This window comes from Delphinapterus leucas, chromosome 3, assembly GCF_059928025.1.
Source record: "Delphinapterus leucas isolate spDelLeu-1000000601 "Yukka" chromosome 3, BTC_Dleu_Yukka2, whole genome shotgun sequence".
Lineage (NCBI taxonomy): Eukaryota > Metazoa > Chordata > Mammalia > Artiodactyla > Monodontidae > Delphinapterus > Delphinapterus leucas.
This window is the reverse complement of record NC_143131.1, coordinates 60969197-60993486: the sequence shown is the minus strand read 5'-3', so window position 1 is coordinate 60993486 and position 24290 is coordinate 60969197. Positions and strand designations below refer to the sequence as shown.

Genomic DNA, 24290 nt, shown 5'->3' with positions numbered 1-24290 from the left:
GAAAGAATATTGGGCTTCCCTGGTGGCACAGTGGTTGAGAGTCCGCCTGCCGATGCAGGGGACGCAGGTTCATGCCCCAGTCTGGGAAGATCCCACATGCCGCGGAGCGGCTGGGCCCGTGAGCCATGGCCGCTGAGCCTGCACGTCCGGAGCCTGTGCTCCACAACGGCAGAGGCCACAGCAGTGAGAGGCCTGCGTACCGAAAAAAAAAAAAGAATATTATCTCAGGATTTAAAAGCCTTCATAGATTTTTTTTTTAAAGAACAGGAATAATATCACTGAAAAAGTACATCAAAGTGTAACAATTATTTGCTTTTATGAGTTTGTTGAATCCAGAAGATCATTAAACAATTATTGAGAAACTTCTAATCCAAGGTATTGAAGGTATTTAGGGGCTAGAAAGATATTTTAAACCTGGTCTCTGCCCTCAAGTCTAGTGAATAAAAACATTTTGTATACGTAGTAAAACTCTCAAATGTATGGTTGTTTTTCTTGAATTAAATTCCAGTGATCATATTAATTTTCATATACTGTATATAAACATTTTATTGATTATTACCAGGATACACATAATGAAGATTCCTTTCCTCTTTTGTTCCCCTTCATTCATTGATAAGTAGTGTATTCATATGGGAAAGTTTTTTAATGAGGTTAACTAGATGAATACAGTAGTGATCCATAAGTATTCTCTCTAGCATTTTTTGATATATAAAAAAACCATTTTACTAATTGCTGTTTACAGGTGATTTCTAGCTTGTCTCATGCCATAGGCAAGCAAAAGGAAAGGATAGAGTTGATGAGAACATTCTTCCGCTGGCAAATCAGCCATGTCAAATCCAGACAGGACGTAAGTGTGAAAAAGAAAAGCTGACTGACATTTATTAGACTTCTGAACTCAGAAGCATTTAGAATCATGTATTAGAACTCTTGTTCAAGTCAAAGAAAGATTTTTTTAGTAAGTCAAAATGAATTAACAATTTAATGTTACTCTTGTTTTAAAGGAACTTGATTTTGGTATGGCTTGGGAAAAAATACTTCTTATATTTTATAGACTTATTGATATATCATTTTCTACTTCATAGTAGGTTAGTAAGAACTGTACCTAAATTACAGATGTCCTGGTGGTGGAATCCCCTTTAACAAATTTGACTTCAGATGTAATCACATGAATTTATCACCTTTAGCATATCATATGCTTCCTATATTATTTCTACTTCTAAAATACCTGAATATATCATCTTCATAAAGAGGCAATACTATATTTATACATTATAAAATTGCATGTTTGTTGCATAACTTGCCTTAATAAGAATTAAAGAAATCCATGTCTATAAGCTTTTTAAAAATTATCCTTAGTTTATATATAATTTAAACTTGAATATCTTTTATTTTAATTAAGTGAGCTGAATCAGCCGCATAGCACAGGGAGATCAGCTCGGTGCTTTGTGACCACCTAGAGGGGAGGGTGGGAGGGAGGGAGACGCAAGAGGGAGGAGATATGGGGATATATGTATATGTATAACTGATTCACTTTGTTATACAGCAGAAACTAACACACCATTGTAAAGCAATTATACTCCAATAAAAATGTTAAAAAAAAAAGTGAGCTGAATCAGTATATCAGTATAAATATAAGCTGAGAATAGTAAGTTATTGTATCATAAGTAGAAAAGTATGAAAGTATATATGTATCCCAGAAGAAGGCAGAATACAGAGACTCAAAGAGTGTAGGGGATGGAGATTATATATATATATATATATATATAATTTTTTTATATGATGCCCATGTGAGTCATGGAGTAATCTTTGTGCATTTAGTTTCAAGAGATTAATGATTAAGGAAAAGGCTGTTACTGTCATGGAATAAGATTTCTCCTTTAAGAATACTTATTAGTGCTTCTTTTTAAAAATTAATCCCAATAGATTAAATCTACATTAACCATATTTAAAAGAGCTATTTAAAACTGAGTCATATTTTGAAAGTTATTTATTGGGTGACATAATGAGAATATGTTCAACTGTTAGTTGAAATAGTTGAAGTTGCCATCAGTTTTTGAATAAAAAAATTTTTTAAGAAAATCAAAAATTGGATATGCTCCTTCAAAAGAATTTAAATTCATTGATAAAAGAAGAATAGCATATGTTCCTACTAGGATCATTTTGGTACTAAATATGATGGTAAAGTATGTAAATTAAATTAATCTGCTTATGGTGGTGGCCACCAAGCTGTAGAGAAAGCAGGGCCATCTGGAGCCACAGTCACCACCCTTTCTGCCTTCCAGCTCCTAGCCCTGTTTTCAGCTAAAAGGTCATGCGAATTCATAACCAAGATGGCAAGGGGCAAGTTAACTCATTTTCTTTCATTTGTTTTTTTGTTTTCCCCCTACCTTGATTAGTTGCATAAAGCAATGATGTAATGGATAAGAGCTTAGGCTCTGGAATGAGGCAAGGTTGGCTTTTCCCTTTCTGCCTGTGTGACCTAGGCAGGTTGCTTAACCTCTTTAAGCCTGTCCTCCCATCTGCACATGAGAAGAACACGATTACACAGTATTAAATGATAATGCATGTACCCTGCTTCCCGCAGGCTTATGTTTTTTGTTACTACTGCCAGTATATTTTACCAGTCCACTGTTTTTGAGGTTGTATATTACTTTCGTTTAGGTTTATGAAAGTAAACTAGCTGACCAGTACTTCCAGAGAACTTTACTGAAGAAAGTCTGGAGAGGCTGGCGGGCCATAGTACAGAAGCAGTGGAAAGAAGTGGTGGAACGAGCTTGCCAAGCAAGAGCTGAGGAAGTCTGTGTCCAGATTTCCAATGACTATGAAGCCAAAGTTGCAGTGGTAAACTTTTTTTTTCACTTTTTTAATAAAAGTAAAAAAGATGGGTAGCATCACTCACTGTTAGTTTACAGTTAGGCAGAGTAACCCATTTCTCCAATTTCATTCAGTGCAGTGTGGGTTCAAATGAGACTACTGGGAACGAACAGTACTAGTCAGACTTACAGACTTATTTGTTCTTTTAAGTAGTTACAACTTTGACCTCCAAACCTGTGTTAAATCTCTTGCATGTACATTTCTCTTGGAAATGTAAATCAGCCACAGATCCTTACACCTCTAAGAAAGCATACTTTCTTAGGCTTCTTTTGGCCTTTATTTAGCCAGAAATAAAGACCAAAAACAAGTGTTTATCCTGATGTTATTTTAAGTGTACTATGTTTTTATAATGTTGGTATAAAGTGGTTGTATATAAATTGAAGTTATTTAGACTTATAACAATAATATTAACATTGTTTCCATGGGAAAACGTTTGAGACCCAAAATGAAAATAAAACCATACTAAAGAATGCAGTAGGCCTCTTGAAATCAAATATTAAGAGGAAAAAACTTTTTTTCATCATTATAACACTAAATTCTTAAAGTTTTATTATGCAAATAATTTTCTGCAAATGAAAATGACATGCAAAAATGCAGTCCCTTTTTTATTTTTTTAAATTTATTTTAATTTTTTTTTTTATTTTTGGCTGCATTGGATCTTCATTGTTGCGCTGGGCTTTCTCTAGTTGCGGAGAGCGGGGGCTGCTCTTTGTTGCGGTGCGCAGACTTCTCATTGCAGTGGCTTCTCTTGTTGCAGAGTACAGGCTCTAGGCGCAAGGGCTTCAGTAGTTGTGGCACATGGGCTTAGCTGCTCTGCAGCATGTGGGATCTTCCCGGACCAGGGCTCGAACCCATGCCCCTTGCATCGGCAGGTGGATTCTTAACCACTGCGCCACCAGGGAAGTCCCATGCAGTCCCTTTAGATTTGGTCTGTGGGAAAGTGTTGTACCTAATGGCACTTTGCACTTTAAATTCTATAGATAACATCTAGTTAAAAACAAAAAACAAAAAACTGTTACTGTTGCAGGCATTTAGTTATTTTTTTCTGAAGGGGTGAGGGCTGTTTGGGGCTCTTAATATATTTTGTTTAGTATCCTACATAAAAATTTTATGTTGAGAAATAACATCATTCTGTATAATTAGAACACATCAATCAGGATTGGGACTGGTGTAAAATTCCCTTTGTTTAAACCCTGACTTTATGGTTAGGAATGAAAATGGTTTGTTGATGGAGACAATAGAGGTTAGATGCATCTTTTAAAATAAATTGAGACACAGCAGAAGAGGTATGTGGTAAAGTGATTTTAGTATTTCACACACAAATAACTTCACAGTGTAAGTCTCTTTTTTTTTTTTAAACAATAGATTTTCTTCCTTGTGTCTCAATTTTTTTCTCTTCTTTTTAAAAATTTTCCTGATTTTAGTTATCTGGAGCTTTAGAAAATGCAAAAGCTGAGATCCAAAGGATGCAGCATGAAAAAGAGCACTTTGAAGATTCCATGAAGAAAGCTTTCATGAGGGGTGTATGTGCATTAAATCTTGAAGCCATGACTATATTTCAAAGCAGAGGTGATACAGGTTAGTATTTTGTTTAAGATTCTCTGCCTACTTTCAAAAAGGATTTGAGGAGATTTCAGTGATTGGTGTGGTCTGCAGTACTGATTTTCTGCAGTACCTATGTCTTATCCAGGCACTGCTATTTTTAATATCATGGTGTTATATTCAGTTTTAAATCTGCCATGAAAATTCTCTCAGTCATGGTTACTTACAGTATCTTATATCTGATCAAGTAAACTGTTAACTCAAGTATTTAGGCTCAATGTTATAATAATGCTTTGAATGTATAACATTATTTTAAGGCTCTTTTAACTATAATGGTAATGCCTTTAAGTATAAAATTTCATTTCTGTTTTTTTCTAAGTAGCCAAATTCCTTAGACTGTTTTCATTATTAAATATTTCTTGTCTATTCATGGTTTCCCATTTTTTAAAAATTGCTTGTCTTCCAGTGCAAGAGAGTCCTCAACTAAAACTCATTTTCAACAAGTATACATATAGGCCTATCTATAGAAGTTGAGTAAAATAATTCTATGTCAGGAAAGGTCCATGTATTGGCTAGGATCTGAGTGGCTTTTGTCATCCACATGGCTTAGAACAGCTTTGCCACCAATTTACAAGGAGGCCTATTTTCCTCACTGGGTTTTAGTTTTCTTCTCTGAACAAAGAAGATAATTCCTTACCTGCTTCATAGAGGGTTCTTGTGAGAATGCAGTGAAATATAATTTAAAGCACTTTAAAAGACAAAAAATACTTTAACATGTAAGAGGATATTCATGATATAATTATTGCAGTCTTAAGTCAGCCTCCAAAGTTTCATGTACACATTGAACATTTTTGCAGTATTTCCTCATATTAAATCCTGTTTGAAACTTTGAGACAATTTCATTTTGTACCATCATTAATATGATTTCAGTCCTGTGAATAACTTGTCTGTGCTTGTTATGCCCTCATTTTAAAGCCTCAATAAACAGTTTTTATTTCAATTGTGCACGCTATAGATGGTAATGAGTTAAGGCAAATCGTTTTCTTTCTGAAACAGTCATGGTATGTGGCCCACATGCAAGTTAGAAACTTAGAATCATAGAATCTTGAAGCTGAATGGTTTATCTTGCTAATACCCAAATGAGTACTTGATTTCTCTAGTAAATCGTCTTTTAATTGAGTATTAATGCTAAAAACAAACTTACCGTCCCCAATGATTGGATAGTCTGCTTTCAGTTGTAATTGTTAGCAAGTTGTATATATTAAATTGAAGAATTTAATTATCTACTTGTAACAGATACTGGGTTTCACAAGTACAGTGAGAAATTATAATCATTAGAACTTGCTACATTCAATTGCAAGAAATCTATTTCTCGTAACCTACTTAAGAAGGTTACGAATTTACTTAGGACAGAGTGTCTTACCACCTTAATAAATTTACCGTCTTAAATTTTAAATTCAAATACAGCTATGTCTCTTACAGGCAAATATCCATAACAGGACTTGGAGAAAATGTATTCTGATAATTATACAACATGATTTATTTTGCTCCTGGTGCTTTTAAGTCTACTGTCATCTGCAGCTAACGCCAGATTCTGAGATCCCAGCTGTTTTCAGTGGCCTTGTGCTTTGTTTCGTTTTGTTTAATTTTGGCTGTGCCGTGCGGCATGTGGGATCTTAGTTCCCCGACCAGGGATCGAACCTGCACCCCCTGCATTGGAAGCACGGAGTCTTAACCACTGGACTGCCAGGGAAGTCCCCTTGTGCTTTGTTTACCATAACAATGGGTAGTAAAGATAAACAGGACTAGTAAGACACATGTTAGCAGTACACACTAGTGTTGATGGAGCTACCAGTTCAGTGTAATGTAATGCTGGATTTGCTCTGTGATATTTGTCTTGTGGCATTTTAATAACAGCTATTAAAATAAATTTTTAAAAATTCTCACAAGAGGAACTTCCCTGGTGGCGCAGTGGTTAAGAATTCACCTGCCAATGCAGGGGACACAGGTTCGAGCCCTGGTCCGGGAAGATCCCACATGCTGCAGGGCAACTAAGCCCGTGTACAACAACTACTGAGCCTGCGCTCTAGAGCCTGCAAACCACAACTACTGAGCCCGCATGCCACAATTACTGAAGCCCGTGCACCTAGAGCCCATGCTCTGCAACAAGAGAAGCCACTGCAATGAGAACCCCGCGAACCGCAACGAAGAGTAGCCCCTGCTCACCACAACTAGAGAAAGCCCGTGCACAGCAACGAAGACCCAAGGCAGCCAAAAATAAATTTATTTAAAAATAAATTCTCACAAGAAAAAAAAACTTACTTCTGGCCCCCTTAAAGCAATTTTTTTTTTTTTTTTGCGGTACGCGGGCCTCTCACTGTTGTGGCCTCTCCCGTTGCGGAGCACAGGCTCCGGACGCGCAGGCTCAGCGGCCATGGCTCACGGGCCCAGCCGCTCCGCGGCATGTGGGATCTTCCCGGACCGGGGCACGAACCCGTGTCCCCTGCATCGGCAGGCGGACTCTCAACCACTGCGCCACCAGGGAAGCCAAAGCAATTGTTTTTTATAATGCAGATTTTAATAATACAGTGTTTCTAATGTACTGCTCTACTTGTTAGAGCAAAATAAATATATATTTTTATCTCTTCTGATTCTCTGCTAGCCATAATCTGCAGTGCATCTCATGTTGTACAATATCCTAATAAATCTCATAGCTTAGATAAAAGTTTCTATGAGGTAGACAAAATATGTCAATACAAATGGCCTTTAAAGGGATACCTGCCAATTTTTAAAGTAGTTTTAGGAACAGTAGAAAAATGCTTTCCAACTGAAAAACATACCCAGTTAAAGCGAGAATAATTACTATACTGGTTACACATAAGTCTGCCACCCACCTAAAAAAAGAGACAATCAGTCACTTTCTATGAAAAACATGTTAAAACTCAGTGTGTGTGTTTTGTTTTCAAAGCAAAAGCAGTATATGTTGAATTCATCTCTTTCATCAAATTATTTCAAAGGACCTATGCATTGTAATCCTCATTAAACTTTGTTAATGAAGTAACTATTGCTCTATTTTATGTAAAGATAGTCTAAGACAAGAACTTATACAGAAGTCCAAATTTCTGGATGGAACTTATACAGAAGTCCAAATTTCTGGAATTTCTGGAATGAGGACAACATGGAAAACCTTTTCAGCATAGGGCTACATAATGCCCTCTAGTCATATATTCTGAAACATCTCAGTGACTGAATATTGAAATCCTCACCCTGATGTTTGGTACCAGGAAGATATAGTCTTTTTTTTAAAAATTTTATTTATTTTTGGCTATGTTGGGTCTTCGTTGATGCACACGGGCTTTCTCTAGTTGCGGTGCGCGGGCTTCTTATTGCGGTGACTTCTCTTGTCGCGGAGCACAGGCTCTGGGTGTGTGGGCTTCAGTAATTGTGGCGCACGGGCTCTGTAGTTGTGGCTCACAGGCTTAGTTGCTCCGTGGCATATGGGATCTTCCCGGACCAGGGATTGAACCCGTGTCCCCTGCATTGGCAGGTGGATTCTTAACCACTGCGCCACTAGGGAAGCCCCGAAGATATAGTCTTAAATGGAAATTTTAACCAAATTCTAATGCTGGGGGGTGGAAATCTAGAATAGGACTCTTTATCCTGGCTTCTGGAAGCTGACATTATTTATTCCTTTGATCTAAGATTAAGGTTCAGTTTTGAGAGAAGGTTTCTATATATGTGTCACTAAAATCAGTTAAGTGTGCAAATATGCTCTTAATTCATGACATATAATCTACCTGCAAGAACTCATTTCTTTTACAGTATCAAAAGTAAAGATTTTAGTGTTACTTATTGATTTATTATTGTTTGCTGAAAAACTCAAGAATTAAAAATACATTGGTTTTGTTAGGCTAAGAGCAATAGATGGTAAATGAAGAGGGTATGGTGATATCAGAAAACTATTCTAAAGATCTAAATACCAGGCCATTTATCAGGATAGTTGTATTAAATAATGCAGATAACATAAATCTTTAGGCACAATGTGACCATATTATTATAGTGGTTGTAAGGTCCCAGCTGAGTACATAATTTATTTTTTTACATAAGAGCAAATCATTCATTAGCTTTCACGTGTTGAAGGAACTGGTCTGAAGTCTTTAGTGGTTAATGCTGACATTAACCAGTTAACACTGACAAACTGCATTAACCAAACAGTGTTAACCTATCTAGTATATGACACATTTCTACATTTCTGCTGGACCACATTTTGGAGATTATGTATTTTCATTGTTGGGAAGATAAAAGTAATCTTAACTTGGAAGAGTGTTAATGGAATTAATTTGTGATTTATAGGGACAGACTTCACAAATAATAAAAGGGAAGAGTATGGTCCTGGTGTTCAAGGAAAAGAACATTCTTCTCATTTGGATCCTTCAGCTCCTCCGATACCCTCAGCAATTGCAGTGCCGCCATCCCCGCCAGCGGCAGCCCTGGGAGCCACCTGCACTGCTGCCTTTCCCTCTGCTGCTTCCATCACTCCTGCCGGGGCTGCTTCCACTTCCTCTGTTCACCTTCCTGTTTCTGCCCCTCACGGCGCTGCATCGACAGCTACAGCTTCCTCTACACAGGAAGAAATGGTCAGTACAGTTAACTCAGGTGCCTATGTTGGGAAAAAGGTTCCAAACTTGTTTGTATATTGGATATTTTGAACTCAGAACATATTTTCCCATGGAGAAAAGAGTCTATATGGTCTTTAGGCCAATCCACAGAAAATATTTAATACACAAAGTAGCTAAAACATGAATTTGTAATGAAAATAATACCTGAAACTTCTATTACAATAGTGATAATTAAACAAAAATGAAGAACTTATTAATTTTAAAGGAAATCAGTGGGTACTTTCAAGGGCTTAGGAGGCTAATGGCTTTTTTGTATATTCTTATTTAACTACAGCTTCCCTTTTCCTGGATGCAGACATATTAACACTACTCTGTAGTGACTCCATCTTGGTTAGGTGTTAAGTTTTCATTTATAATTGGAATGAAGATAGGAATTGTTTTTCCTAAAGTCACTAGCTGCTAATAGAGGAGTCCATAGAGGGGGAAGAGTACTGAATGAGGATGGCGTATTTGTGGGAGAATTTACCTGAAGTTAAATTAATCAAGCTATTAATATGCATACTGTGGTTCTGACTTCTCGGCCTCCTGTCGTTAAACCTGTATTCTTCAGTGTCTCTCAAGTGAAGGGCACAGGGATACAGGCCAAGCTTATCAGACTCACCTCTGCACGGCTTTTTTTTAAAAAAACCCTATGCCCTTAGAGAAATGCAAATCAAAACTATAATGAGATACCATCTCACACCGGTCAGAATGGCCATCATCAAAAAATCTAGAAACAATAAATGCTGGAGAGGGTGTGGAGAAAAGGGAACACTCTTGCACTGCTGGTGGGAATGTGAATTGGTACAGCCACTATGGAGAACAGTATGGAGGTTCCTTAAAAAACTACAAATAGAACTACCATATGACCCAGCAATCCCACTACTGGGCATATACCCTGAGAAAACCATAATTCAAAAAGAGTCATGTACAAAAATGTTCATTGCAGCTCTATTTACAATAGCCAGGAGATGGAAACAACCTAAGTGTCCATCATCGGATGAATGGATAAAGAAGATGTGGCACATATATACAATGGAATATTACTCAGCCATAAAAATAAACGAAATTGAGCTATTTGTAGTGAGGTAGATGGACCTAGAGTCTGTCATACAGAGTGAAGTAAGTCAGAAAGAGAAAGACAAATACCGTATGCTAATACATACATATGGAATCTAAGAAAAAAAAAATGTCATGAAGAGCCTAGGGGCAAGACAGGAATAAAGACACAGACCTACTAGAGAATGGACTTGAGGATATGGGGAGGGGGAAGGGTAAGCTGTGACAAAGTGAGAGAGTGGCATGGACATATATACACTACCAAACGTAAAATAGATAACTAGTGGGAAGCAGCCGCATAGCACAGGGAGATCAGCTCGGTGGTTTGTGACCACCTAGAGGGGTGGGATAGGGAGGGTGGGAGGGAGGGAGACGCAAGAGGGAAGAGATATGGGAACATATGTATATGTATAACTGATTCACTTTGTTATAAAGCAGAAACTAAAAAAAATTAAAATTTTCCATATAATAAACATTATGTTTAAAAAACAAAAACCCTATGCCCTTCTTCTCTACTCTGGCTTGGATCTGGCACAAAGGCATGTACAGTTCTATAAAGGTGCTGGGATGATTCAGATTTGCTTGTCTCCCTCTCCTCCCTGACCCTAACCACTTACATGAGAGGAAGGAAGATGGCAGAGTAGGTTTTAGGTCTTAATTAAGATTTACAGGGACTTCCCTGGAGGTCCAGTGGTTAAGAATCCGCCTTCCAATGCAGGGGACATGGGTTCGATCCCTGGTCAGGGAACTAAGATACCACATGCCATGGGGCAATTAAGCCCGCACGCCACAACTGCTGAGCCCACACGCCTCAACTAGAGAGAAGCCTACGTGCCTCAATGAAGATCCCATGTGCCGCAACTAAGACCCAACGCAGCCAAAAAAAAAAAAAAGAGTTACACAGGCCATTAGAAGGTGCTGTAGAGCTAGGCAGCTCTCTGCAGCCAAGGGACGCATGAGTCAGCCAGACAGTTGGTCATCTGAAGTATTCCAGCCTTTTGCTTTTCTTTTTTTTTTTGATTTAGTTTTGTCTGCGTTGGGTCTTTGTTGCTGCGCGCGGGCTTTCTCTAGTTGTGGTGAGCAGGGGCTACTCTTCATTGCGGTGTGCGGGCTTCTCATTGTGGTGGCTTTGTTGTGTTGTTGCGGAGCACGGGCTCTAGGCGCGCGGGCTTCAGTAGTTGTGGCATGTGGGCTCAGTAGTTGTGGCGCACAGGCTTAGTTGCTCCACGGCATGTGGGATCTTCCCGGACCAGGGCTCGAACCCATGTCCCCTGCATTGGCAGACGGATTCTTAACCACTGCACCACCAGGGAAGTCCCTTGAATTTCTGCCTTTTGGAAGCTACTAACTTTGGGGAAAAATATGTTGCGATCTGCTATTTTGCATTTCTTAAATATGACTTAAGAGAAATTTGAATGTGTGGGGGAGTTTTGATTTAGAAATAAGACACTAAAATTCAACCCTGACATGCGTTCAAGCTGTGTTTATTTTTCATGATTACACATTTTGAAGTGTGATCCTATACTGATGATCTCATTTAAATAAACACAGTGAGTATTTATATAAATTTCTGGTTTGTCATTCATGCTGCATATCCAGATAACACATAGAGCCAGATTTTTCAAAATTCCCTTCTTAAAATATGACTACACCATTTGTACATCTGGGTTTATATCTGAATCTGAACATGCATAACGAGAACCAAATGAATGAGTGTACTTACCACCCTTTTTATTTTTTGAAACAATTTGGTCACCTGAGATAATTCTGAAGTCTTTGAAACCTGAAAAACACAATATTATATAGACAGCCCTTCTTCTTCCCCCACCCGTCCAGCTACATCCTGCTCCTTCAAAACAGACACCCATTCAATTTCATTCACATAAGTACAGCATTTAGGGTTAGAGAGAAAGGAGAATCACAAGTAAATCAATCTGTAGGTGCCATGCTAGTTTTCTTCCTTTCTTATTTAATTAAAATACTCAGATTTACCTCAAATATGTCTTGTTTGTTTTTAAAAAGAACCATATTGACAAAAGCAAAAACAAATACATTACTTGGATTACTTACCTTACATGAAACCATTATTGTTAGGAACAGGAAAAGAGAGATTTGTGATCCAGCCCTGGCTCTCTTTCTCTTCATTTGAATCACAGAGGATTCCTATGAACATTCAAAACTTTTTCTAGTCTTCTTCAGTAATTTCCAGTACCTAAAAGGTGTGTGTAGAAAGTAAACTGCAGAGAATCAGGAGACAAATAACTGGAGAAGGGAGGATTACCATTCTAGTGAAAGAATATTTTCATCTGTGAAATTATTTCCTTTCTGCAGACATCATCAGTATATTAAATATCAGAATTTCATGGTGGAAAATATTTTCAAAAAACATGTGCTCGCTTCGGCAGCACGTTTACTGAAAAAATATATATATTAGGCAGTTATACAAGCAGATGTACTATTGCAGTTCACAAAGTTGAACAACAGATGGCACTTTACTTTTTCTAACTCCATTTGAAATAATCGAGGGGTTTTAATTGGATTTTTAAGCTATTCAGTCAAGTTTCTCTTCTAACTTTGCTCTTCATCTGAACAGAAAGTGAAAGGCGAGCATTAGTCAGTTGGGCCTGCTCTCCCTGTTTCATACATGAGGAAATTGAGGCTTAGGGAGAGTAACTTGCCAGTGGACACAATTACTAATGCAATTGTAATTCAGACTTCGACAGTCTGGCTTCAGAGCCCTGTACTCAACCAATAATCTGCATTGTTTCCATGTCAGATATTAAGATACAAATATTGGGGCTTTTTAAATATGTCATTTCCCTTTTTCTTATTCCTTTTGATTTTTGCCCCACTAATGTAATTAGTTGATCATGAAAAAAAAAAAAATGAGTACATGTATTACTCCTGACGTAAATGTAATCTTTCTGGTGTATTGTCCAGTGGTAAGCAACAAAAACTGTAAAACCTGACATTACCTTTTGATATGATCATCTCGCTTTTTGCAATACATTCTACAAATAACTCTCAAAGGAAAAGGAAAATCCAGGAATTCCTTGGTGGTCCAGTGGTTAGGGCTCTGTGCTTTCACTGCTGAGGGCCGGGTTCCACCCCTGGTCGGGGAAGGAAGTAAGATCCCACAAGCCGCGTGGTACAGCCAAAAAAAAAAAAAAAGAAAAATCCTTTTTTTTTTTTAATTACAAAAGTTTGCTATATATAATAGGAAAAGAACTGGGACAGTTAAACTGCAGTTTGTTGATATAAAAACCTCTCATTAAAAATGATAGCTTGTCTCATGTATAAAATAGATAATAAGAACCTGCTGTATAAAAATAAAATTCAAAAAAAAATGATAGCTGGTCTCTATTCATGAAAAAAAGTATATTAACAATGCCATAAGAAAAAGGGAGGACACAAAAGCATATGAGTAATGATGATTTATCCATAAGGGTCAGAAGTTCATAAAACAGATTAGCGGTTCAAGAATTAGGGATTGTTTGGGAAGGGAGATGGGTATGACTCTAAAGAAAGGACAGCACGAGGGAGAGCTTTGTGGTGATGGAATAGTTCTGTATCTTGATTGCAGTGATAGTTACAGGAATCTACACATGTGATAAAGTGACATAGATCTATACCCAGGCATCATTCCAACATCAGCTTCCTGGTTTTGACATTGTAATTACATAAGATGTAATCATTGCAGGAAACTGGGTGAAGAATACACAGGACCTCTCTATGCTCTCTTTGCAACTTCCTATGAATCTATAATTATTTCAGAATAAAGTTTTAGAAGTTCCTAAAATCCTATAAAATAGTTGGTATACCAAGGTTAAAGGGGTGTTTGGGGTGCTTGGTTTTATGTTTTGCTTTTAGCCTTCTTGTTTAAAAATTTTTCCCCATGTTAGAGTTGGTTGCATATACAATTATTTTAAGTGCCTGTGTATTTTCTTTATAAGTTATAGAAGCAAAAGTACCATAAATTTTGCCATGGATTTTCTACCAACTGAATTTTCTTTGTTTTTTAGTATGGGCCCAGGGTTGTGACATCAGCACAACAGAAAGCTGGAAGAACAATCACAGCCCGGATCACAGGGAAATGTGATTTTGCTTCAAAAAATAGAATCAGTAGCAGTTTAGCTATAATGGGAGTTTCTCCTCCCATGAGCTCCGTCGTTGTGGAAAAACATCATCCGGTCACAGTGGTGAGTCTGCATTTGATAACTTCTTGTCAAAAAATCTTTTTCCTGAGAGTTGATAGACTAATAAACACTTAAATGACATGTTGAGGAGAAGATCAAAATCCATGATGACTGGTACTTATTCTACCTTTACTATTACAGTCTTTATATACTTATAATTATCACACCTGCTTTAAATCTACCTTTCCTATTTTAGGAAATTAATTTCAGAAACACTGTTTCTTCTCAATAGTATAAAAATTATCAAATACAATTAATCCAGTGTATTGATGGCCAAAAGGGTGAAGTATATAAATGATTTCTCATTAATTAAAAAAAAAATGACAAAAACTGTTTACTCATTAAGTGCTGTCCATGTAGCAGACTTTTTATTCTAAGAAACGCCTACTTTTATGGTTTTTAAGTTTTCTCCTTTTTTTTATTTTTTGAAGTCTTATTTTCAAATATAATTGTCAACGTATTTCTAATTTGGAAAAAAATTAGGTTGCAATAAATTCACGTGATATAAAGTACATGGAATTTAAGCCAAAAAAAAAAACCCTGAGTTAGTGCCTCAGTTTCGCTACTTACTGCCTTTGTGATCGTATACAAATCAAGTAAATATTTGAGCCTCCATTTTTTCACGTGTAAAACGGGAGCAATAAGAGTACTTAGCTCCTAGAGTTATTGTCAGGATTCAGGGTTAAATAAGATAACATGAAAATTAAATGAGTTGTATAAAGGCACTTTGTAAATTGTAAAGCCATAAGCAAATTTAACTTAATAAAAGTTACTAGAGGGCGTCCCTGGTGGCGCAGTGGTTGAGAGTCCGCCTGCCGATGCAGGGGACATGGGTTCGTGCCCCTGTCCGGGAAGATCCCACATGCCGTGGAGTGGCTGGGCCCGTGAGCCATGGCCGCTGAGCCTGTGCGTCCGGAGCCTGTGCTCCGCAACGGGAGAGGCCACAACAGTGAGAGGCCCGCGTACCGCAAAAACAACAACAAAAAAGTTACTAGAGAAGGATACATGGGATATCTCTGTGTTATTTCTTACAATCGCATATGAATCAACAATTGTCTCAAAAAGTTTAATTTCTAAAAGTTACAAGAACACATCCCTAAAGAGAAACAACGATTGATTTTAAAGAAGAATGTCCTCTATATAAATTCTGAATGTTAAGCAACATTCCTGTCTGCTTAATATGTCAAAAAGATAAAAGGAATGATTTTAAATCCTTTTCCTTCTGAACACTAGATTGTTACTAGATGATTAAGTCAAAAGAAGCTGGATTGATTGTTAAAATTTAGCTTCAGGTAAAGTGTGACCACAGTGAAGTGGGAGACTGAGATGGAGGTACCAAGTCCAAACTGAACACATCGAGGGTAGAGGATCATCTTAGCCTTCATAGGTTGGACAGCCTCTGAAAGTCCTTAGATGACTTCTCCCCGTATTTTTGAAAATGTGAGATTAGGTATCAAAGATGAGAAGAAATGAACTCATTTCTATTTTTATCAGCACATATGATGTTTATAAAGGGATAGGGGGAGAGAGACTGTCCGTTCATAAGGCAAGGAAGATATAAAGACAGCACATGTGTTTATTTTTAATTCAGACAACCTGTTTTTTTTGTACTGATTGGAATGATATTTTACAGAAGAAAAACCAAGGAACTAAAGACTTACAACCCCTGTTTCTGATATTTATCTCTCAAACTGCCCTTCGTTTATTTAGTATGTTCAGTTACTCTTCAGTAATTGGGCACGAATTCAATAGCCATAAACTGCTTCCATTGTTACCTACTTTGGATTGTGTAACAGGCACAGTGGCAGTCCTCTGTGCTATTTTTATTTTTCATTTTACCCCAGGATCCTAAGAACTAGAACTACTAGAAACAGTTATTACTAATAAACCATTCATCAGATTTCTGACACTTGAGCTCCATCTGCTGGGTAATTGCTTGCTCCTAGTGCTACTTCATCCTGTGCCATGTTTTGTAGATCATGATGCCAGTGGTACCATGAATCTGTTTCTACAGGTTCTCTTGCCCATCATCCCTAAGGAGAAATAGCTCTTTTGTCAGGGTCAGATTAGGTGGTTAGCAACTAAAATTTCATCTTAGTTGCAAGAATCTCTCCTATTTGTAATGGTTATCTAGTTATTTACGTACAAAGAAACATTTATATAAAACACTCTAAGAAAAGAGGTTATTTCTCCTTTTCTTTAAAGAGAAAATCTTATTAAAGCAGAATCTGACATGAGGATCTTTGTTTCAAGAGATTTCATTCATTTTTTTTAAGCAAAAGCTGTATTGTAGAGCTTTTGAAATACACAGTGAATGTTTTGATATAATATATATAATTTTACTTCAAGTATTTTAAAGATGACTTTTCTAAGTGGAAGACCCTAATAGGAATCTACATGTACTAATGTTTGTTGGGTTAAGTTATAGATAATGAAATGATATTTAGTATGTATAATTTTATGGAATTGTTGAAGCATATTTTTGCCTTTTCAGCAAACCATTCCGCAAGCTACTGCAGCAAAATATCCCCGGACCATTCACCCTGAAAGTAGTACCTCAGCTTCCAGATCTCTCGGAACCAGATCAACTCACACCCAGTCTCTCACAAGCATTCAGTCCATAAAAGTGGTTGACTAAAATGAATATGTTCCTAGTGAGGTTGTTGAATTCTTCTGGCTTTACTAAGAATTAGAAATTTTTAGTTTTTAAAATTTCATATTCTTAGAACATCATGGATACATCATGTTAATTTCCTCAAAATTACAAGAGACTTTTTCAAGCTGTACCATCCTTTGTAACTATATGTAGGATTATTTTAATGTGATTTTTTATTTAAGCAATTAAGTAAAACTTTTTTAAATTAAAAAAGAAACTAGCCTTAATTTTTTTAATAGGTTCAACCTGTGACCGATTATATCGTCAAAGTATATAAATCCTGTTTTTGCAGTGTTATTTCCAAAAGGCTAAATCATTTGCAATGTTACCAAGTAAACTTTGAGAGAGAACTTTACTAAAAAAATTATTTAAACTAATAGAAACTAAGGTATTTTTATTTGAAAATTAAAAAAATAAAAGCCCAGAGTAACATCTTATCACAAAGTTTTTTTTGACTTTAATATATTAGTCCTCATTTTTCTGGGGCTCTAACAATTAAAAATAGGGGGGGAATAGCAATACCTATGAATAGTTTTTAATGTTAAAAGGGAAGAAATATTTTACTAGCACAATAACAGAGTTACAGAAACATCAGAAAGAAATTTCCTATTGGGACTTCCCTGGCGGTCCAGTGGTGGCTCTAGAAGCCACCACAATGAGAAGCCCGCACACCACAACGAAGAGAACAGCCCTTGCTCGCCGCAACTATAGAGAGCCCGTGCACAGCAACAAAGACCCAGTGCAGCCAAAAATAAATAAATAAAATAAATTTAAATCACAGATCAATAGGTTTTTTAAAAAAAAAAGATTATTGTAAGCATCTTTTAAAGCTTTATCTAAACTCTAGAAATTGTATATTGTCTACAGCACCAAGTAATTAGTGTTAGCCTAATTCAACTTAACTTCTTCCAATGCAGGGGGTGTGGGTTCGATCCCTGGTTGGGAAGCTAAGATCCCACATGCCTCGTGGCCAAAAAACCAAAACAGAAAACAGAAGCAATATTGTAACAAATTCAATAAAGAAAGACCTTAAGAATGGTTCACATCAAAAAAAATCTTTAAAAAAAAAAGAAATTTCCTGTTAGAATGATCCTATTTCAAATGTTCTTTCTTACCTTTTTAAAACTCTATAGCATTGAACCTTTTTTTGTTCTGAACATCCAAACATTGTCCTGTGATGGTACAGCCCTGGACAATTCAGCAATTCAGGCCTTCCAGGCCTGGCAGAGACTTTTCAATGCCTGGCCAATAGGAAGAAACCATCTGGGCAAACAGATTTAGGAGAACAAGACCAGGCTTCTAATGCTTTTATTGCTGGCTGGCTGGGTTATCTAGGGCCAGACACTTAAATTAATCTCAGGGTCCTCATCTGTGAAATAATGAGATCTACCTACCCTACCTATTTTCCAAAGTACTTATGGCTCACATAAAAATGAGTGGATCCTAAGGAACTTGTGAACAGCCTCAGTTTCCATATCTTTAACAGAAGTGGATGGTTTCAGCCTCTTTCAGTCTGAACATGACCTAGCCCTGTGCTCTAACTTTACTATTGGAAATAGTTTTTCTTATTGCCTCATGTTGTAATAGGACATGAGAGAATAAATGTGAGACTGGCAAATATCCCATTTTCTAAAGGACACACCAAGGCTTTTTTGAACTATAAAAGTATCTGGCTGTGTCTTAAAGAGTATTAGATCCTTCTTATGCAGTGCTTCTTTTGGATTGTGGCCAGCTACCACTGGTGGCAAACAGCTCTTCTTGGGTTTCAATAAGCACAAATCAACAGCACTTCATCATCCTGCTGCCCGTACCACAGGCATGCTCCTCCCCAGAGCTTCCCTGTCCACTCAGAGAGTCGAGATACCAGCAGGCTCCACTCATATGCAGCCTGGAATTAACATCCCATTGGGGTAAACAGATCAATTCTTACTTTCTCCCCATATGAATTGTCCTGAGATGCATTAGTCCATTCCTGAGGTCAAATAATCAGTTGTTCCTGATACCAAGTGTTGGCCAATTTGGTAAATCACGCTGGTCTTGGCTCTCCCTTCCCCATCTCACTTCCTTTTTCCTTCACTCCTGCTTCCTTGGATCTACACTCCTGAAAAAAGCAGTTGCTCATAAACTTTGGTCTTGGGCTCTGCTTTTTAAGGAACTTACATGACAACAGGGAATGGTTTTCAGTAAGCAGCTTCCCTGGTGGCGCAGTGGTTAAGAGTCCACCTGCCAATGCAGGGGACACGGGTTCAAGCCCTGGTGTGGGAAGATCCCACATGCCACGGAGCAACTAAGCCTGTGAGCCACAACTACTGAGCCTGCGCTCTAGAAGCCACCACAATGAGAAGCGTGCACACCACAACGAAGAGAACAGCCCCCGCTCGCCGCAACTAGAGAGAGCCCATGCATAGCAACGAAGACCCAATGCAGCCAAAAATAAATAAATAAAATAAATTTAAATCACAGATCAATAGGTTTTTTTAAAAAAAAAGAATATTGTAAGCATCTTTTAAAGCTTTATCTAAACTCTAGAAATTGTATATTGTCTACAGCACCAAGTAATTAGTGTTAGCCTAATTCAACTTAAATTCAACAATTAAAACATTTAAACAGTAAGAGTATGTATTCATATTTGTTTATTATTGCATAAAGATGTTACCCAGATTTTGAAGCAAGGTCAGTGGAAACTGGCTATACTGAAGAACAGGTGGGGACAATGCTTTTCACTAAATACCTTTCTAAAAACTTTTTATAATCATGTGAACATATTACCTGTTTTAAAATTAAGCTTACCATTTACAATCAGCATGAGATGAAGATGCAAAACTATAAATTCATGATGTAATAAATGGACTGAAATTGCTCGTGATTTTATTTCTGGGCTTATAGACTTAGAGTCAGAATTTGATAATGGAGAGCCTTAAATTATAATGAACAGGTGCACATAAGCTGATAGAAATTGATACTTGATTTCATATTTCAGAACTTTCTCAGATTACAAAAATAATGTGTGGTTAATATTTTAAAAAAATATTGGAAAGTACCAAAGTACAAAGATAATGAAAATCACCTGTAATTACATCACCAAGAGATTAAAAAACATTGGTGCATACACCTCTGGTCTTTTCTTAAGTGATATATTACACATAGGTGTTATTTAAAGCCAACAGTAACTGAATTTCCAAAGCAAGTTTCTCTTATGAAACAGAAATAACAGTTAATGATTTAAATACTATGGATATGAGGTTAGGCATTTCATAGACATTCTCCTTTCATCATCACCTCAATATTATAGAAGAGATAGACCTCTTTCCCCCATCCTATAGAGAAGGAAACTAAAGATCTGAGAACTTGAATGTTAGCATGCCCAAAGGCTCACAGTTAATAAATGGCAAAACCATGATTCAAAACCATGTCTGTCTATTCTTAAAACCCTGGGTTTTTTCATTTACCATAATGTTCCCACCATCATAATTTTTTAAAACATGATATACAAAATCCTAGGTTATTCTATCACTAGATATGTTATCACATGTTGCATCAAATGACAGAAATGGGAAAAATCATATACAACCTGCCTTAAGCAAAACCAAAAAAAATTGACTTTTCAGTGGTTGGAAAGTGTAATACCATTTTTTCATCTGTTAGAGAATCCTGTCACTGCCATCTTCACGGTTGAAAAGAAAATCAATACTACTGCTGGAAGAACTTTACACCATTTGAAGAACTGAATTTAAGAGGGCTGAATACTGAATGGAAAATCATTTAAATACAATTTCTTTAGGCATTTATGAAACTGCACATTTCTTGGGCCTTGAGTCAGTTTCACTTTTAAATTGACCAATCTTTTCTGGAAAAAATGATAAGATTAATAGCTAATATTTATTAAGCACTTGGCTACATGTCAGGCACTATTAATCCCACAACAGCCCTTTGACACAGACACTTTTCTAGTTAAAAACTGAGAATGCCGGCAGAGTGAGTTCTGTACAGAACTTGCTCAAAATCATAGCCCATTATTTGTTGGAGTTCAGCTATAAGCTCACACAGTCTCGCTCCGGAGTACATGCCCTCACCCACTGCAGTGGGCTGCCTCTCAGTCTTCCCTGGGAGTTCTTGTGGACACTCTTTCATAGAAGTGAATAAGTTCAAAATTGAGGGAACAAACCCAGAGCTAGGAGGATAATGTCATGGAAGGTAGGCATAATCCATGCACACTATTCCTCGTACCTACCACTGCTTGAAACTGAATATCGGATCTGTGATGTGATGTGCATTTATGTTCTCAGTTTCAGGTAAAACTGCACCAGCGAAAATAATGGTGATAAGTTTTCGAAGCATCTTCCCTGACAGTATGGTCTTTGGCAGAGTGATTTTTAGCAGTAATCCCAGCTGGCAAAATAATTGCCTGTCTGCTCTTTTCTCTCAGCGTAGAAGTAACTTTTTCAAACGTACTAACTCGCAGAGTTCCCAAGAGGAAGAGGCATGTTGAGCAAGACAATTCTTAGTTGTAGAGCACTGTCCTGTAAGATGGTTCAGCACTCCTTCTGCCCTCCTCCCACCCACACCCCTCCCACACATGCACACACACAAAAGTACTCCTGCACTTTTCAAATGCCCAGCAGGGGAATGACACTGAGAGCCACCAGGCTAACAACGGGACCAGTGCTGATTAAGTCACCAAAGGAGAAGCTGCATGTTCTGACACCAAGCTGGGACTGCTGTGGCTCAGGGAAGTACTTGTGCCGACCGTCCCCTACCATTTTAAGAGAGCGGGAGTTCCTATCTGTTGAAAACTGTAACTCACGAGCTAGTTCTGAAAACTGCAACTCACCAGCGGGAGTTCCTATCTGTTGAAAACTGTAACTCACCCGCGCACACCAGCTCTTCGTACAGGTGCTTGACCGGCGTGGCCTGTGTCACCAGGGCCCCGTGGCCGCGTTCACGGAAGCTCTCCTCTCCCGTGGCAAGCACGAAGGGCAGATGCTGACAACTCCTTACTGTGAACTCAGTTCTAACACAAGTTCCATATGACTGTGGTTGCATGTTCATTCCTCCTCTGGCAGCTGTGAGATAAGAAGCCCAGTGGATGAAAGCCCTTCCAGTCGCCTCACTGGTACTTCTAGGGGGACCAGAGTTTGGAGTCTCTCAGCACTTGCCACGCACCTGCTGTGCTTAACACAGACGAAAGCTGAGGATGAGAGAGGGGAGGGACAATCTTAAAGAGATGTGGAGCTTTTCTTCAACGTTCAGGTGGCACTGCTAGAGGCTAGCACTTCTCAAACTTAAGATGCACAATTCACCTGAGGGTCTTGTTAGAGTGAAGGTGCTGGTTCAGTCAGTCTGGGGTGAGGATCTGCAGGTGAGTAAGCTCCCAGGTCCTGCTGCTGCTGCCGCCCGTGAACCACACCCTAAGCAGCCAGCATGCACCCACCTGCCGGTCCAGCTTCCAGGAAACTCCTCTGGTAGAAGTCTGCAACCCCCAGCCAGGCCAGGGCTCTTCACTGGGCAGATCTCACTAGACGCCTAACCCCTGAGAGGTGTTCGGGGAAGTGCTGGGATACGGAGGTGGGAACCGTGGTCACTCGCGGCTGGAGGTCACAGTTACAAACCCGTGCCAGGTTCCTAGCTCTGCCAGATGCCGAGATGAGGAGGGCCTGAGCTCTGGGGAGGAAATCCGCTGCACAGACTGTTAGAGGGGCAGGCGTTTCAGGGAGAACAAACTATATGCATGAAGAATGTACTCCTAGGGACTTCCCTCGTGGTCCAGTGGTTAAGACTCTGCGCTCCCAGTGCAGGGGGCCTAGGTTCGACCCCTGGTCAGGGAACTAGATCCCACAAGCTGCAACTAAAGAGCCCACATGCCACAACTAAATAGCCTGCACTTGGACACAGAGATCCCGCATGCAGCAACAAAGACCCGGCGCAGCCGAATAAATAAATAAATTTTTAAAAAGTGCTCCTAGGTGAATCCAGTTCCTTTCCTAAATCTTGCCGCTGCCAGACTAATTTTTCTTAAATACCATCATCAACGTGTCATTCCTTTGCTCAAAAGCCCACCAACTCCATTGTGCCAGTAGCATAACCCAGGGTTACAATGTAATTGGATTGTGAATGTTACTATTATCATGCCAACTAGATTATCAATTCCATTAAACATGCACCATGGCTTACAGAGCTGATGTATGCTTCCTCTGGCACAGCTAAACACACTCTAGGCACTCGGTAATGTGTGAATGAAACACATCAAAACTCCCCTTATCCTGATGGCAAGTACTCTGAAAGCACACTACATTTCCAAATCAACTTTTTAGGTCAAGAGAAATTTCCAGAAGGCAACTCCATTTTCCTGAAGACTTCACAGAACACTATGTGCCTAATTAGCAACAAGGAGAAATCTTAACAATACAAAAGAAATCTTCTTAGAAACTGTAGTCAATATTCAACATGTTCAATGCATTATCTTCCATTTTTTCACGTGAAAATGTATCCTTAGAATTAGCAATAAAAGTGTCATAATTTACTTGTGTGCCCATGTGCCCATGGGCTGTGGTTCTGCTATCCCCAATCCCCAGCAATCAATAATGCGATCACCCCCTGCGCATGGGACTCGTTCACATCTCACGACAGCCATGTAAAGGACAGTGCTCTGAATAAAAAGTTTTGCCAAGAAAAGTCTTTGCTTCTTTGTTTTTAAAGCTAATTAGTTGATAATGCAAACAAGCTTTCTGTATTTCCTAGGTTTGGGTCAAATCATAAAAAAGCAAAGCTAAGGACTCCGACCTCACTAATTCTGATATCTGGAGTCTGGCTGAAATGATTCCATGGCTTGGAATCCTCTAACCAAGAGAGCCATGGGTCTCTATCCCACACATCTCTCATGGGACACCTGGTCTCACCAAGGCCATGACCTACAAGAACCCCTTGCCCCAGGCCTGGTTTAAGGGATTCCTTCCTGGTGTGGAAGCCCTAAATAGTTAGCATGTTGTTAGGGAATGAATCCATTTACCCCAGGATGATCTCAAGGAACTCCAGAAATCAGGTGGCTTTCCAGTGACAAGCCAACTGTTAAATCCTTGCTTCCTTCGTGCCCAATTCAGTTGGGAACCTTAACTTCCTTCTAGGCTAAATGCCACCTTTTCAATATGGCTCGATAAAAGTAATCATCCTTTGCAAACTTCAATCTACTGCAGATTCCCATGAGTACTAGCAGTCTGCAAGGTTCCCAATCACCTCTGTGGTCCTCAGCTAACTGTCCCCACTCCTGGGCCCCTGCAGTCTGTTGCTTATCAAGAGCACTGGACACCC

At 38.5% G+C, this 24290-nt stretch overlaps 2 protein-coding genes across 6 annotated transcripts in view; one reads left to right on the top strand and one right to left on the bottom strand.

The window, feature by feature from the left end:
• POC5 (POC5 centriolar protein) overlaps window positions 1-23608 on the top strand; it is a 39914-nt gene extending 16306 nt beyond the window's left edge. For 2 of the 5 annotated variants that reach the window (XM_022594645.2, XM_089909032.1), the window contains exons 7-12: window positions 743-847; window positions 2662-2841; window positions 4299-4452; window positions 8770-9053; window positions 14156-14332; window positions 16824-21597. In XM_022594645.2, coding sequence (XP_022450353.2) covers window positions 743-847; window positions 2662-2841; window positions 4299-4452; window positions 8770-9053; window positions 14156-14332; window positions 16824-16967 — 1044 coding nt within the window. In that variant the 3' untranslated portion in view covers window positions 16968-21597. Of the gene's footprint in view, window positions 1-742; window positions 848-2661; window positions 2842-4298; window positions 4453-8769; window positions 9054-14155; window positions 14333-16823 lie in introns of all 5 variants that reach the window. The other 3 variants (XM_022594655.2, XM_022594636.2, XM_089909033.1) reach the window with 2 other exon arrangements.
• The window catches only part of ANKDD1B (ankyrin repeat and death domain containing 1B), a 66050-nt gene continuing 50163 nt past the window's right edge, over window positions 8404-24290 (bottom strand). The window contains 3 exon segments of the mRNA XM_089908566.1: window positions 8404-21811; window positions 21858-21940; window positions 23577-23579. Of these exon segments, the coding sequence (XP_089764692.1) occupies window positions 21593-21811; window positions 21858-21940; window positions 23577-23579 (305 nt within the window). The 3' untranslated portion in view covers window positions 8404-21592.